Source organism: Giraffa tippelskirchi, chromosome 7 (assembly GCF_054371585.1).
Source record: "Giraffa tippelskirchi isolate mGirTip1 chromosome 7, T2T-mGirTip1v1.2.pri, whole genome shotgun sequence".
Lineage (NCBI taxonomy): Eukaryota > Metazoa > Chordata > Mammalia > Artiodactyla > Giraffidae > Giraffa > Giraffa tippelskirchi.
In genome coordinates this window covers 1,137,932-1,152,125 of record NC_137281.1, presented here as the reverse complement: position 1 = coordinate 1,152,125, position 14,194 = coordinate 1,137,932, and the positions used below count along the sequence as shown (strand labels likewise).

Sequence of the window (14,194 nt, the reverse complement as noted above, 5' to 3'; positions counted from 1 at the left end):
CTGACACCAAGGCACAAACACCAGCCTTGGGCAATGTCTGCACAACAGCCTACATCCTATAGAATCCAAAACCTGCTCACGTGCAGCCACAGGACCCCTGGAAAAGACACCCGCTCCTCCCACAGCTGTTTTCTGGTTAATCTAAGTCTGTGTGTCTCACCAGGTGATGCCTGATTCTCACCACAGGCCAGTTCAAATCAGGTCTCTGGGATCAGGCCTGGGATCACCTGACCCAACCAGGTTGGGCCAGTCAGATCCCTGTCACAGGAATCTTTTACAGGGGCCCCAGGCTGAGCCCCTGCTGAGTGCTGGGGCAAGAGGTTACTTTCTGTCACAAAAATACCTTCACAGAAAGGCATGACATAGATATGCAGAAAAAAGTAGAGACAAGAAATCTGAGGGTCTCAGAAAGAAGGACTGAGGTGCCCACTCCTACCCAAAGCTGTTGTGAAAAGACAGTGACCCAAGCAGACTCACAGAGAGAAGCCAGGGTGAGACCCAGAGCCAGGGCGTGAGCATGCTTTCCCCCAGGTCCTGGGGACAGGTCCTCAGGACATCCTGCTCCCAGGAGCCCCACTTCCTTCCGCCAGGAGGACCAGGCTTCTTGCTCAACCATCCGTGTTGGAGACAACGGGAGAGCAGGTGGGAGGAGGCGAGCCCAGAACATGGTGGGAAAGATGGGTTGGGGGAGGTGGGGCAGGCGGCTCCACCATCCAGGCCTCAAGAGGACGGAACCCAGAAGGAGGCTGCAGAACTCCCACCCCCACCACCACGGAGGTGAGGACAAACTTACCCAGTGAGACCAGGAGCCTGGAGGCCTCCAGCACCACCTCCTGGTACAGGGTCCTCTGAGTCGGGTCCAGTAATTTCCACTCCTGCTGGGTGAAGGTCACAACCACGTCCTTGAGGGTCACTGGTGCCTGGCAAGTCAAACAGAGTAGCATCATGCGCTTTGGGGCTGTTGGATGGAATCAGGGCCTGCTAATTTCTGGTGTTCGCCTCAGGCCTTCCCAGCCTGCTGTAGTTGGGAACACAGGTTCTGGTGGCGGATGGACAAGGTGTGAGTTTCAACTAACGAGAGCTGTGTGACTCGGTGCAGGTAACAACATTTCTGAACCTCAAGTTTCTCTTCTATAAAGCATTCTGTAAAATAACAGAACCTAACTTTGAGGAGGTGAGGACTGAAGGAGATGAAAGGTAACAAAGGTCCCTCAGAGCAAATCAAGGGCCCCATGAAAGCCAGCCATTACCATTGTTTTTTGTGATTATTTTTCCTCTTTGCCCCTCTAAGGCCCTGGAAAATCTCAACCAGCACACAGCTCTGCACAAAAAAGCCAGATCCCAAGCATATGGGTGCAGGCAGTACTTTAGCTGGAACTAGAAATATCAGGAACTGCCTCAAAGAAGAAGTGGTATTTGAGCAAAGGCCTGAACAACGCACGGGGATGAACTGGAGACCATCCTGGGTGGGGGGGACTGCAACGGCAAAGGCTGGGAACAGGATGGTGCAGCTGGAGGGCAGTGAGCTGGGGAAGGATGGGAGGGGAAGGGGACACACAGTCTGCACAGAGGGAGTCAGAGGGACAGCTGCAGGGGCTGTGCTGGGGTCTGAACTGATTCCAAGTGTCATGACTGCCCACCAGCTCACAAGCAGCTAGTGAGCCTGTTACATATAGGGCCGGCCCTGTTCTAGGCCCAGGGATAAAACAGCAAACAGGGATTCACGGATCCTCAATAAGCAACTGAAAAACTGAGCAAGACAACATCAGCTGACTCTAAGGATTCTGGTGATGAGAGAACAGAGTGCGGGGCAGAGGGGTGGCTTCCCTGATGGCTCAGTGGTAAAAAATCCACCTGCCAATGCGGGAGACACCAGTTTGATCCCTGGTCCAGGAAGATCCCACATGCCTCAGAACAACTAAGCCCATGCGTCACACTCAGTCTGTGCTCTAGAGTCCAGGAGCCGCAACTACTGAGCTCATGTGCTTAAACTACAGAAGTCCCTACGCCTGAAGCCTGGGCTCCGCAACAAGAGAAGACTTTGCAATGAGAAGCCCGTGCACCACAAAAAAGAGTAGCCCCGCCTCACCCCTCACCGCAAGCAGAAAAAAAGCCTGTTCAGCAACAAAGACCCAGAACAGCCCAAAATAAATAAATAAATAAATAAAATTATTTTTAAAAAGAAGACAGAGTGGGAAGATTAGAGAAAGAAAGTGAAAGTGAAAGTCGCTCAGTCGTGTCTGACTCTTTGCAACCCCCTGGACTATACAGTCCATGGATTTCTCCAGGCCAGAATACTAGAGTGGGTAGCCTTTCCCTTCTCCAGGGGATCTTCCCAACCCAGGGATAGAACCCAGGTCTCCCACACTGTGGGCAGATTCTTTACCAGCTGAGTCACAAGGGAAGCCCGAGAATACTGGGGTGGGTAGCCTATCCTTTCTCCAGGGGATCTTCCCAACCCAGGAATCGAACTGGGGTCTCCTGCATCGCAGGCAGATTCTTTACCAACTGAGCTACCAGGGATCAGAGAAGCCCATAGGTTGGGAGCAAATGTGAGAAGCCTTCTCTGATGAGCAGCCACACCAACAAAAAGCAAATACACAAGACAATTCCTGGTGGTGACTGGGGCTATGACAAGAGCAAACAATTGTCACACGCTGGAGAGAATCCTGTGTGTTGACGTTCAAAGGCTCCCACAAGGCACCATCACCCTATCTTTAATCAACTCACTTTTCACATAAAAGGAAATGTCTTTAATAGAAGGATGAATTCGCTGCTGAAAATGGCAAGCTAGTTTTGCATAAACAGATGGCAACTGCCAAGATGAATCCAGTGACCTTCCTGGCTCCCGGCCCGCCCCAGGGTCCTCCTAGCAGAGGAGCAGTGAGGTGGCGCTAGTGGGAAAGAACTTGCCTGCCAATGAAGGAGACGCAAGACGCGAGTTCGAACCCTGGGTCGAGAAGATCCCCTAGAGTAGGAAATGGCACCCCACCCCAGTATTCTTGCCAGGAGAATGCCATGGACAGAGGCGTCTGGCGGCCTGCAGTCCATGGGGACACAGGACTGAACAAGGTCTCACATGACTGAGCATCCTGATTCTAAAAATGCTGCGCACACTGTGCCTCTGTCCCCAGGCTCTCCTTCCTGCAGGCCTCAACTGGACACAGACCTGAGACCAGGGGAACCCCAGGACCCGATTCCCCGGGGGGGGGTCCCTAAGATCATCTCAGGACAAGGGGCTCTGCTCCTGAAGTGTCTTGAGCAATGCTACCTGGCTGGATACTGGGGAACACCTGCTCTGATCGCCTTAAGCCAGGAGAAGGAAATGTTAATATCCTCATTAACCCCACGGGATGGGAGACAAGGGCAGCGATGAGACTTGCTCAAGGTCACAGCCCTGGGAAGGGCACAGACCAACACACATTGAAGTCTCCATACTGTTGCTTGAGCGCTTTCCTCAAAGCGCTCCATTCAGGTGGTCCAGGGACAGAGAGGGTTCTGAGTCAGCCCATTTCTCTCGCACTGCCGTCAGGACCAGCCTAGGGAAAAAGACCTCCTTCAACCTTAGAAATCAGAGTAACCAAGAGCCACCGCTAGCACTTCCTGACCCTCTCTGGGTACCCTGTGCTGCAGTCAGTGGTTTTCACACCCTGCCCTACTCATCTCTCACCAAGACCCCAGGAGGAAGATGCTGGGGTTAACCTCATTTCACAGCACAGGAAACTGTGGAGAGTCAGGACCTAGCAACCTTCCCCATTACTGGGCAGGGGCAGAGCCTGGAGCTGAACCCAGGTTGCCGGCTCTAAAGTTGGTTCTGCACACTCGCAACACACACATGGATGGCACAGAGGGTTCCACGTATGTGTGGGGGTTACAAGGAGCCCTCTCCTTCGCTGGCGACTCCACTCGACATGTAGAGGAAACCTATTAAAATCTGGATCAGCTTCCTTCCCTCCTCGCCTCCAAATCCTCCATGGTGCCCACCAACCTAAGAAGTGGACCCTTTCTTCAGTCTGCCATTCCAGACCTTTCTCAACGGTTTCCAACAGGCTATGAGATTCACAACTCCACGCCGCTCAGCCTCACCTCCAGCATTTTCATCTAGTGGTTCATGTGCTTGGGACACCCCTGCACAGATCAACTGCACTGGGAACCCGTCCGTATCAACCCCGGCCTGGATTCAAGACACTCGGCTGGGACTGACTGACCAGCCTCCACAGTCTCCAGAATTAGGGGAAGCGAAGAGACCCTGGACAACACTTTCCTCTCCATGGGGGCGCTGGGACGGCGTGGCGGGGGGTTCAAAGGGCCTGAGGGGCCATCCACTCACCGGTGCCGGGTAGGTCTGTCCCGCCAGGGCCACCATGGTGCCCTGCGCAGGGTCCCCGGACATGCAAGGTGGGGAACCACGGAGGGTTCTGAGGGCTTAACTGCGCCCCCCCCCCTACTTCTAGGCAGCGTGGGGAGGAAGCCTCTTCCCCACTCGCTCTGCTCCAGCCCCGAGTACGCCGGCGGGCTCAAAGGTGCCTGCGAAGCTAAGCACAGCTCAGGCAGAGCCAACAAGACCCGGACGAGGACGCCGCCGGAAGTCTCGTGCAACGTGGGATCCCGGTCCTGCACAATCATTGGTCCAGAGCTACCACCTCTTGCCGCAGAGCCTCCTGGGTAATATGGCTCCCGCAACCCAGCCTGGTACGTGGAAGGGCGCGATTCTGGGAATTTCTGGTGAGGATTGTAAGTACCCGCGCAAAGGGCTCTGGAAAATGACATCCTCAGGCTCCGGGGGGCGGGTGGGGGGAGGGGAAGAAGCGGCTCTTGGCGTCTTCTTAAATGGCCACCACCCCGTTTCCGTGTAGTATCTTCCGCAGCTAAGGAAAACGCTTAAACATGTTATTTCATGTGCCATAAGGCTAAAATCTCAGAGGGATACGCTGGACCATGATACGCAGATACAAAGCAAATTCAGGGATTTCGCTGGTGGTCCAAAATACTGGGCCACCGTGCTCCCAATGCAAAGGGCTCGGGTGTATCCCTGATCAGGGAACTAAGATCCCATGTGTAGTGCAGCAGAAAAGGAAAAAAAAAAAAAAGTGCATCCACTCAAAGACTCATAAACATTATCTTGCTGCTCTTCAATCACAGGGAGACAGAAGCCTGAGGGTCATTGTGTGAACTCCAACACAGGTGATGGACCACAGTGAAGACTTCATAGATAGGAAGACAGAGATATTAGGTAGCCTTGAATCATGTGGCCAAGATGCTGTCTCTCTTTCCCTCAGAAAACACATTTTTCCTGCCTCTATACTCACAGATTGTATGCCTATCCAACCCACTTGTTATATCAGTATAGTATTTCTCACTGCACATTACAAGGCATGTTTATTTCTTTTAGTGGTGTGACACCTTAGGTCTATTTGAAAACGAGATTTACCAAATTTCATTTTCTGCAAGACATTTCCTGCAGTGGTAGAAATGTGTACAAAGTGGCCTCCTGAACTCAGATAAACATTATGGTTTTTTTAATTTCAATCTGTTTGGTGTAATGGCAATACTATCTACCAAAGGATTTGAAATTATCTCTGAGAAGATTGTGAAAGGTGATTCCCTACCAGTTCCAGTCTGATAGCAAGATTATGCACAATCACTTGATTCTGTACATTTGTCTTCATTCAGTGAAAATTCACTCTAAGATGCCACATGTTTTCATTATATAGTGTCTTTATTACTGAAGATCTGCACATGGTTGTGATTGCACAGCTTCATGTCCTCGGATCAAAATGTGGCTTCTCCACCTCCTAGTCAGCCTCACACTGCAATAAAAAAGATGACTCAAGGTTTCTATCTAAGCTGGAAGGATAGATTTTTCAGTCATTGAGATGGGAAGGGTGGTGGTGGTGTAGATGGAGGAGGTCAGAAGGAAATATTTAAAATTTGCTTTTGAACATATTTTATCTTAGAATCTATCAAACACCCAAGTGATGCAGACTGTAGGCATTTGAATGTAGGACCCGGATACTCTGATTTTTTAAGATGATTTTATTTATTTACTTATTTTTGGCTGTGCTGGGTTTTCACTGCTGTGTGGGCTTTTCTCTAGTTGTGATGAGTAGGGGCTACTCTACAGTTGAGGTGCGCAGGCTTCTCATTGCAGTGGCTTCTCTTGCTGGGGAGCACAGGCCCAACAGTTGTGGTATGGGGTTAGTTGCTCCATGGGCATGTGGAATATTCCCAGATTAGGGATCAAACCCATGTCTCCTTCACTGGCAAGTGGATTCTTTTGGCAGGCAGATTCTTACCATTCCAGAGCCTCCAGGGAAGCCCTGACTTTTTTTTGGCAAAACAAGTGAGATGTTTTATTCTTTGATGTGCTGATTTTTTAAGAATGATCAGAGCTATGCAATCCAGACTCCCCAAGAGAAGAAATTAATGTACAGAAATAATACCAAGTAAAATGTCTCATACCTGGATTCTTGCAGCTACAGGTAAGTCTAATGTTTTAGAAAAAATAAACAGAAAGCAGGATATCTGGGGAATATTAAAGGATTGTCTGGAGTTACAAAAAGATGTTCCTTTTTCTTAAGGTGGAATAAACACGTGGTACCTACCATTTACATTCTGATCTCCAAAAGGTAGATTTCAGATAAGAGATTTCAAATCAGGCTGCACCCTTGCTAGCTCTTTTCCTTTCCTTGTACTCTGTCATTAAACTTCTCATATTAATTTCCCCTAGATAAATTGTATGTCGTTGAACTCTGTGTCAGGTTCTGCTTCTGCAAAACCCAACCTTAGGCAGAACACGTTTGGTCAAAACCTAAGATATCAATCATGTGAATTATGTCAGTGATATTAGGTTTCTCTTCCATAAGAATATAAGCAAAGGCCGGGAAAACTGCCTTAAATGTATAACTGCAGAATCAGACTAAATCTGGCCCTACCCTGTTTTTAACAAGATACTGAGTTGTTTTTCAAAGACAGAACAAAACCACAAGTCATGCAGTCAAACCATGCACTAAGATTTCAACCTCAAACAACACTCAGGATCAAAATTTGTCCCCCATCCCTACTTTTAATTTTCTTTTTCTTTTTTACAGTGTCTTTGACTGGTTTTGGTATCAGGGCAATAATGAATGACATTGTAGAATAAATTTCAGTGTGTTTCATCCTCTTTAGTTTTTTGGGACAGTTTGAGAAGAAGTTGTATTAGCTCTTCTTTATATGTTTAGTAAAACTCCTCTGTGAAGCAGTCCAGTCCTGGACTTGTGTTTCCCGGGATTTTTTTTTTTTTTAAAAGAACCAGAATATGTATTCTTTTCAAGTGTGCATGGAACATTCTCTAGCATAGACTACACACTACCTCTCAAAACAAGCCTCAACAAATTTGAGAGGACAGAAATTTAAAGCATCTTTTCTGAACATGATAGTATAAACTCAGAAAATCAATCACAGAAATAAAAATGAGGGGGAAAAAAAACAAACCAACTACATGGAGACTAAGCAAAATGCTACTAAAAAACCTATGGGTCAATGATGAAATCAGACAGGTGATCAGAAAATATCTCAAGAAAAATGACAATGAAAACACAGCCTTATCTATTGGATTCAGCAAAAGCAGTTCTAAGAAGGAAGTTCATAGTGATTTGGCCTTCCTCCAGAAACAAACAAAACCTCAAAAGATCAACCTAACCAACCACCTAAAACAATTAGAAAAAAAAAAGCAAAACCCAAAGTCAGCAGAAGGAAGAAAATTATAAATGTAAAAGAAATAAACAGGTGTTTTTTTTTTTTTTAAGACAAGATTATAAGACCAGGAGATAATTTTTTGAAAGGAAAAACAAAAATCAAAACCCTCTAGTCAGGCTCACCAAAAAGAAAAGAGAGACAACCCAGATAAACAAAATAAGAAATGAAAGAGAAGTAACAACTGATACTATAGAAAAACAAACAAAAAAATCCTAAGAAAATACTATGAACAGTCATAAGCCAATAAATTCAACAACCTAGAAGAAATGAACAAGTTTCTAGAAACGTACAGGAAAAAGCAGGGTGAGAGTTAGCAAGTATACCCACAGTTGTGCAAATGAACATGAAATGTGTGTTTTCATCTTACTATTTCAAGACATCGATATGTGTTTGTGTTTCAGACATGTTTCTAGGAATTTGGAATGTATTAGTGTACATCATGTAAACACATATTTTCCTACTGGAACTTACTCTGTATTTGTTAGAAAATACAATAAGCAGCTCATCTATGACATTAAGTTGCATAGTATAATGGATGGTGATGGGTCCTAAGGAAGTTAAGAAGGGCAGCAAATGGATGATGAAAAAATTAGGAGTTTATGATGGGCTGAGGCACTAAACTGAGTGTCCGTATTTGGACTTCTAGTGAAGATGGAAACTGAGGGCATATTTTGGGTGGTTTACTTCATCCTTTCCAATTGCTGCAGTCATTATTTTGCCTTACTGAAAGAAACTGGAACTCCAGGATGACACTAGAGCCCACTGTCCTCCTTTTATTCTAACAATGGTTCAAAGGTACAGTCTTTCTAATAGCTTTATGTAGATGTTATTTATTTATAAGATTAAGAAAAATCACTACTAGGGAGTTCCCTGGTTGCCTAATGGTTAGGGCTTTCACTGCTGTGGCCTGGGTTCAATCCCTGGTTGGGGAACTGAGATTTCACAAGCCGTCAAAAAAAAAAAAAAAAAAAAAAACCCAAGGAAAAAACCAAAACACAAAAACAAGAAGGATCACTTCTGTCCTTACGCTGATATCTAAGTGTAATAGATATGAACAATCCACAAATTGAAGATTTTTCCATTCAATATCATCACATGTAGAAAATACCTGGAAATGTTTAAGATCTACAAAGGGAAAACTAAAAAACACTGCTAACAAAAATAAAGATCTAAATAAAAAGATATATCACGTTTATAGATTGGGACACAGTATTTCTTCTATGTGTCTGTGTGCTCAGTTGCTCAGTCATGTTTGACTCTTTGTGACCCCAGGGACTGTAGCCCAAAAGGCTCCTCTGTCTATGGGATTTCCCAGGCAAGAATAGTGGAGAGGGTTGCAATTTCCTACTCCAGGGGATATTCCCAACCCAGGGATGGAACCTGAGTCTCTTAGGTCCCCTGCATTAGCAGGCAGATTCTTTGCCACTGCACCACCATACTGAAGATTAAATGCAATCCCAATCAAAATTCTAGCGGAAATTTTTGTTATGCAGAAATTGAAAAGTGGATTCTAAAACTTCATATGGGGGAATTCCCTGGCGATCCAGTTGTTAGAACTCTGCACTTCCACCTCCAAGGGTACAGGTTCAATTCCTGCTCAGAGAACTAAGATCCCATATGCTGAGTGGTGAAACAAACTTCATATGGAAAGGCAAAGGACCAAGAATGGCCATAATAACTTGGATAAAGAAAGTCCAAGGAGTACACAACCTTGAGAACAAGACATATTATTGTTAAAAATAAATTATTCAACACATGAAAGTACTGGCATAAAGTGGACAAATGCAACTGAAGAGAAAGTCCAGAAATAGACATATACGTACATGATTGACCTTCCATGAAGATACTAAAGCAATTTAAGAATTAAGCTATACTATTTTAAATCAATATCACTACAGCAATTGGGTATCCATATTTTTTAAAAAATAACTTTCCAAATCAACTGAGGATGGCTTATTAATATCATTAAGGAACCTAAATTTAAATGTTACAAAGGAAATATAGGAAAAATTCTGTCTTTAAATTTGGGAAACATTTCTTATTTACAATACCAAAAGAATAATCAGTAAAAGAATAAATGGACAAATTAAAAATACACTAAAATTAAAGTGTCTTGGGAATTCTCAGGTGGTACAGTGGTTAGCACTCTGTGCTCCCACTGCTGGAGGCACAGGTTTGATCCTTGGTTGGGGAACTAAGATCCCTCGTGCCCAACAGCATGGCCAAACAAAAACAAAACGCTTTCTTTGGAAACATGACTGAACTGAGATGACCAAATCTGGAGGAATACTGGTAAATATTTCCAGCACAGTACCTTAATCAATAATCCAAGAAGAAACATCAAGTCATTAATTAAGAGGGCAAATCATATGAACAGCAATTTCAGTAATGATGTATGGGTGGAAATTAACACATGGAAAATGACTCAGCATTATGTCATTAGGAAAATGCTACTTCAAATCACTGGATACAGCTATGACATCACAGAAATGAGAAAGCCCAAACACACCAAGTGTTGGCAAGAATGGAAAGAACAAAAACTCGGATTTTAGTGCTTCTGGTGAGACCGTAAAAAGATTTAACCACTTTAGAAAAGGATGAGTGACCCCACAAAAGTTGTACATCCACCTACTCTGACACAGGAGTTGTGCTACCAGATGTTAACTCGAATGAAGGCAAGCCTAAGTTCAGAAGGGCACTTCCCAAGTGTGAACTTTCCTGTTTTTTATGAACTTGGAGCTGCCTACAAAGAACTATGTTCATTAGGCTTTCATCTGGTATGGATTCTCTGGTGGACAACAAGACTTGTTTTGTAAGTGAAGGGCTTCCCACATTCACTGCATTTAAAAGGCTTTACTCCGGTGTGGGCTTTTTGGCGCTGAACAAGTGTAGCCTTGCGCATGAAGCCTTTCTCACATTTGCTGCACTTACAGGGTCTTTCTCCAGTGTGGGTTCTCTGGTGCTCATCGCGTTTAACTTTGCCATTGAGAGTTTTCCCACATTCAGTGCACTGGTAATGCCTTTGTGCAGTGTGAATGTTCTCATGTCTGTTGAGGGCGAAGCTGGTTGTAAATAATTTTCCACATTTGTTACACCCATAAGCCTTCTCCAAAGTATGAATTCTCTTATGTACAACAAGACTTCCTTTGTAGACATAGGCTTTCCCACATTCACTGCACATAAAAGGTTTTTCTCCAGTGTGGACTCGCTGGTGATAAAGCAGCCTTATTTTGAAGATGAAAGACTTACCACATTTGCTACACCCATAAGGCTTTTCTCCACTATGGATCCTCTGGTGAGCAAGAAGGTTATTTCTGTACAGGAAGCACTTCCCACACTCACTGCACTTATGAGGATTCTCTCCAGTGTGGATTTTTTGATGCTGGACAAGTGAATCCTTGCGGGCAAAGGCTTTCCCACATTCATTACACTCATAGGGTCTTTTTCCAGTGTGGGTTCTCTGATGTTCAAAAAGTTTATATTTATGGACAAAGACTTTCCCACAGTTAGAGCACTTGTAAGGCCTTTCTCCTGTGTGAACTTTCCGATGGTGAATAAGACTGGAGCTCTGTCTAAAGAACTTCCCGCAGTCACTGCACAAATAAGGTTTTTCTCCAGTGTGAACTCTCCAGTGCTCCGTGAATTTGTACTTCTTACTGAAGGCTTTGCCACATTCGCTACACCTGTAATGTCCTTGCCCAGACTGAGAGACCTCTCTCCTCTGCCTGCTTCTGCATGGATGCTCTCCACTGTGGGAAGAAAGGTGCTGGAGAAAGCCCAGGCTGCCAAGGAAAGTCTTCTCAATCTCTCCGTACCTGAACACAGTGTCAGCCAGGTACAGAACGTCTTTCTCCACCAGGGCACACATACTGGAAGCGAGAGTCTTCAAGATAGAAGGGTCTGGCTGTGGGTTCCTGTCTCGTGTCACTTGCTCTACAGAAACACACTGTTTAAAAACGGCCTTCGCAGCTTCTCCTCCCTGCCAACAACCTGAAAGGAGAACAGAAAGTACTGATAAAGTGTGCGGAGACTTCTGTGGGACAGGAACCCATTTCAGATGTCGGTATGGCACATCAGAGACTAAGTCCATGGCAAACGAGTCAAACAAGGGAGGCGGACGGGTGTGAATACTAGGCCTCTGTGATCAGAGAATAGGGAAAAAGACAGGACGCCGGGATATGGTGCTGTGCTAAGAGGAGAGGCCTGGAACTACCCACTCTTCGGCTAGTGGTGGTCAGCAGGATTTTGGGGTGGTGACAAGTGTACTAGGTAGAATGTGTCCCATTTCAGGAAAATGCATTCACACCTGACTACTCAGTGTTCGAGGACCATATAAGTACTTGCACCTCCCAAGATACATTAAGAATGGACTACTGGTACTGTCTTTCTAGATTTCAAATATATATATATATACACATTAATATGATATTTGTTTGTCTCTTTCTGACTTATTTCACTCTGTGTAATAGGCTCCAGGTTGATCCACCTCATTAGAACTAATTCAAACATGTTTCTTTTCATAGGGTGAGTAGTATTCCATTGTATGTATGTACCACACCTTCCTTATCCATTCATCTGCCAGCTTGCATCTAGGTTGTTCCACATGCTAGCTATTGTAAACAGTGCAGGGCAGCAAAAGAGACAGAGACATAAACAGCGGACATTCAGAAACAGTGGAAGAAGGAGAGAGTGGATGACTTGAGAGAATAGCATTGAAACATATACATCACCACATGTAAAATAGATAGCCAATGGCAGTTTGCTGTATCACACAGGGAACCCAAAGCCAGTGCTCTGTGACAACCTGGAGGGATGGGGTGGGGAGGAAGGTGGGAGGGGGGTTCAGGAAGGAGGGTGTCGGGAGCCGCGATAGGCATTACTGACAAAATGGAGGCACGGCCCCAACCCCCTCTCCTCATCCCGCAGGCACGGTCCCGGGGTGAAGGAGTTAGGTCTTGTGATTCTGACTTGTCCTTTCCTTCCTCCGGTTGAGTTGGCTGGAAAGAATGTTGTAATCCATAAAGTTAACTATTGACATTTGTTCAAGGATCTTTACAAAGAATGCTCCAGGATGAGCACATAGGCTGCAGCTTGAGACCATGGGAAACATTGTTATCTGAAACCTGCCTGTAAGGGGAATGTTTATGGCAAAAGAAGTTTGCTGAGTTTAGGGGTTAGGAATAATTAAGAATAGTTAGAAGCTAAAAGTTTAAGGTATGTTGTAGTGTTGGCATATTTTACTATAGCTTGTGGAAACTAGTAATTTTAGAGATACTAATAGCTAAAAGCCTTTTTAGGAGATGATGAGCTTAAGTTACTAGGGGATAACAAGATTTAAAGAGATAAGAAATAAACTGAGGAATGTAATATACAGCCCAGAGACAAACTTTAGTTACAATATTATCACAAGGACACTTAAGAAGGAACTCTGAAGGACAACAATGATTTATGGAGACAGTAAATATGGGTGAGAGGAAACTGAAGATGTCATACCTCTGACCTAATGCTTTTGTAAAAGTATAAAAGAAAACCTGATGCTTAAAATAAACATGCAGCCCAGTGCTTTGAGCGAGAGACTGCATCATTTTCCCCGCCGAGATGCAGTCCAAATGAGTGATAGGCTGCATCATTCGCTGACCCCGTTCATCCCTTCAGGGCGACTCTCTGGCTGCCGGAGCTGGACTCCGGCAGGAGGGGACATATGCATGCCTATTGCCGATTCATGTTGATGTATGGCAGAGGCCATCACAATATTGTAAAGTAATATCTTCCAATTAAAATTAAAAAAGAATCAACTACTGGGACTTCCCCAATGATCGAGTGGTAAAGAATCCACCATCCAATGCTGGAGTCGGGGGGTTCTATCCCTGGTTGGGGAACTAAGATCCCACATGCCACCAGTGTGGCAAAAACAAGCGAACAAACAAAAAAACTAGCAAGAAAGAACAGACTGCTATTGGAGAAGACTGCAGGGAGAGAGGAAAAGGAGAGATGTAGAAAAGGACAGGGGTATGAACTCATAGTAGAAATAGACAAAAGGGGGAAGTGTCAAAATGGGGAAGAAGATAGAAACGAGGTACAGCCAGGATAAGCTAAAGACTAACACAGTCATGGAGGAAGGGCCTGTCCCTGCAGGATTAGAACTCATCAGTGACATCACGCCTTCCTACAGCTCCTGCTCACCAGGCCCTGGATCCTGTCAACCCTCTTCCTATGACCAGACAGGTATCTACCTCGTCAGGCACCCAGGGCTGCCTCTGCCCCTCAGCTCAGGATGGGTGAGGGTGGAACCTACCAGATCAAAGGCCTGAGGGCAAACTGGGCAGTCAAAGACACCAGCGCAGAGTGACCCAAACAATGACAGACTTCAGGAAAAATATTTGTTATTAGAAGAACCTTGAGGAGAGTCTTGAGCTTCAGAGCATGTGACACAGACTGAACACCCACGAGTAGG

At 45.2% G+C, this 14,194-nt stretch overlaps 1 protein-coding gene and 1 long non-coding RNA gene across 7 annotated transcripts in view; one reads left to right on the top strand and one right to left on the bottom strand.

The window, feature by feature from the left end:
• The first annotated feature begins 4,143 nt into the window (after positions 1 to 4,143).
• On the top strand, positions 4,144 to 13,788 carry LOC145514478 (uncharacterized). Its single transcript, XR_014060174.1, has 3 exons — positions 4,144 to 4,339; positions 4,455 to 4,692; positions 5,143 to 13,788. It is a non-coding gene; the product is annotated as an uncharacterized LOC145514478 (long non-coding RNA).
• LOC145514451 (uncharacterized) overlaps positions 9,452 to 14,194 on the bottom strand; it is a 21,685-nt gene continuing 16,942 nt past the window's right edge. For all 6 annotated transcript variants that reach the window (XM_081512272.1, XM_081512276.1, XM_081512273.1 and 3 more), the window contains one exon: positions 9,452 to 11,730. In XM_081512272.1, the coding sequence (XP_081368398.1) occupies positions 10,511 to 11,730 (1,220 nt within the window). In that variant the 3' untranslated portion in view covers positions 9,452 to 10,510. The remainder of the gene's footprint in view (positions 11,731 to 14,194) is intronic.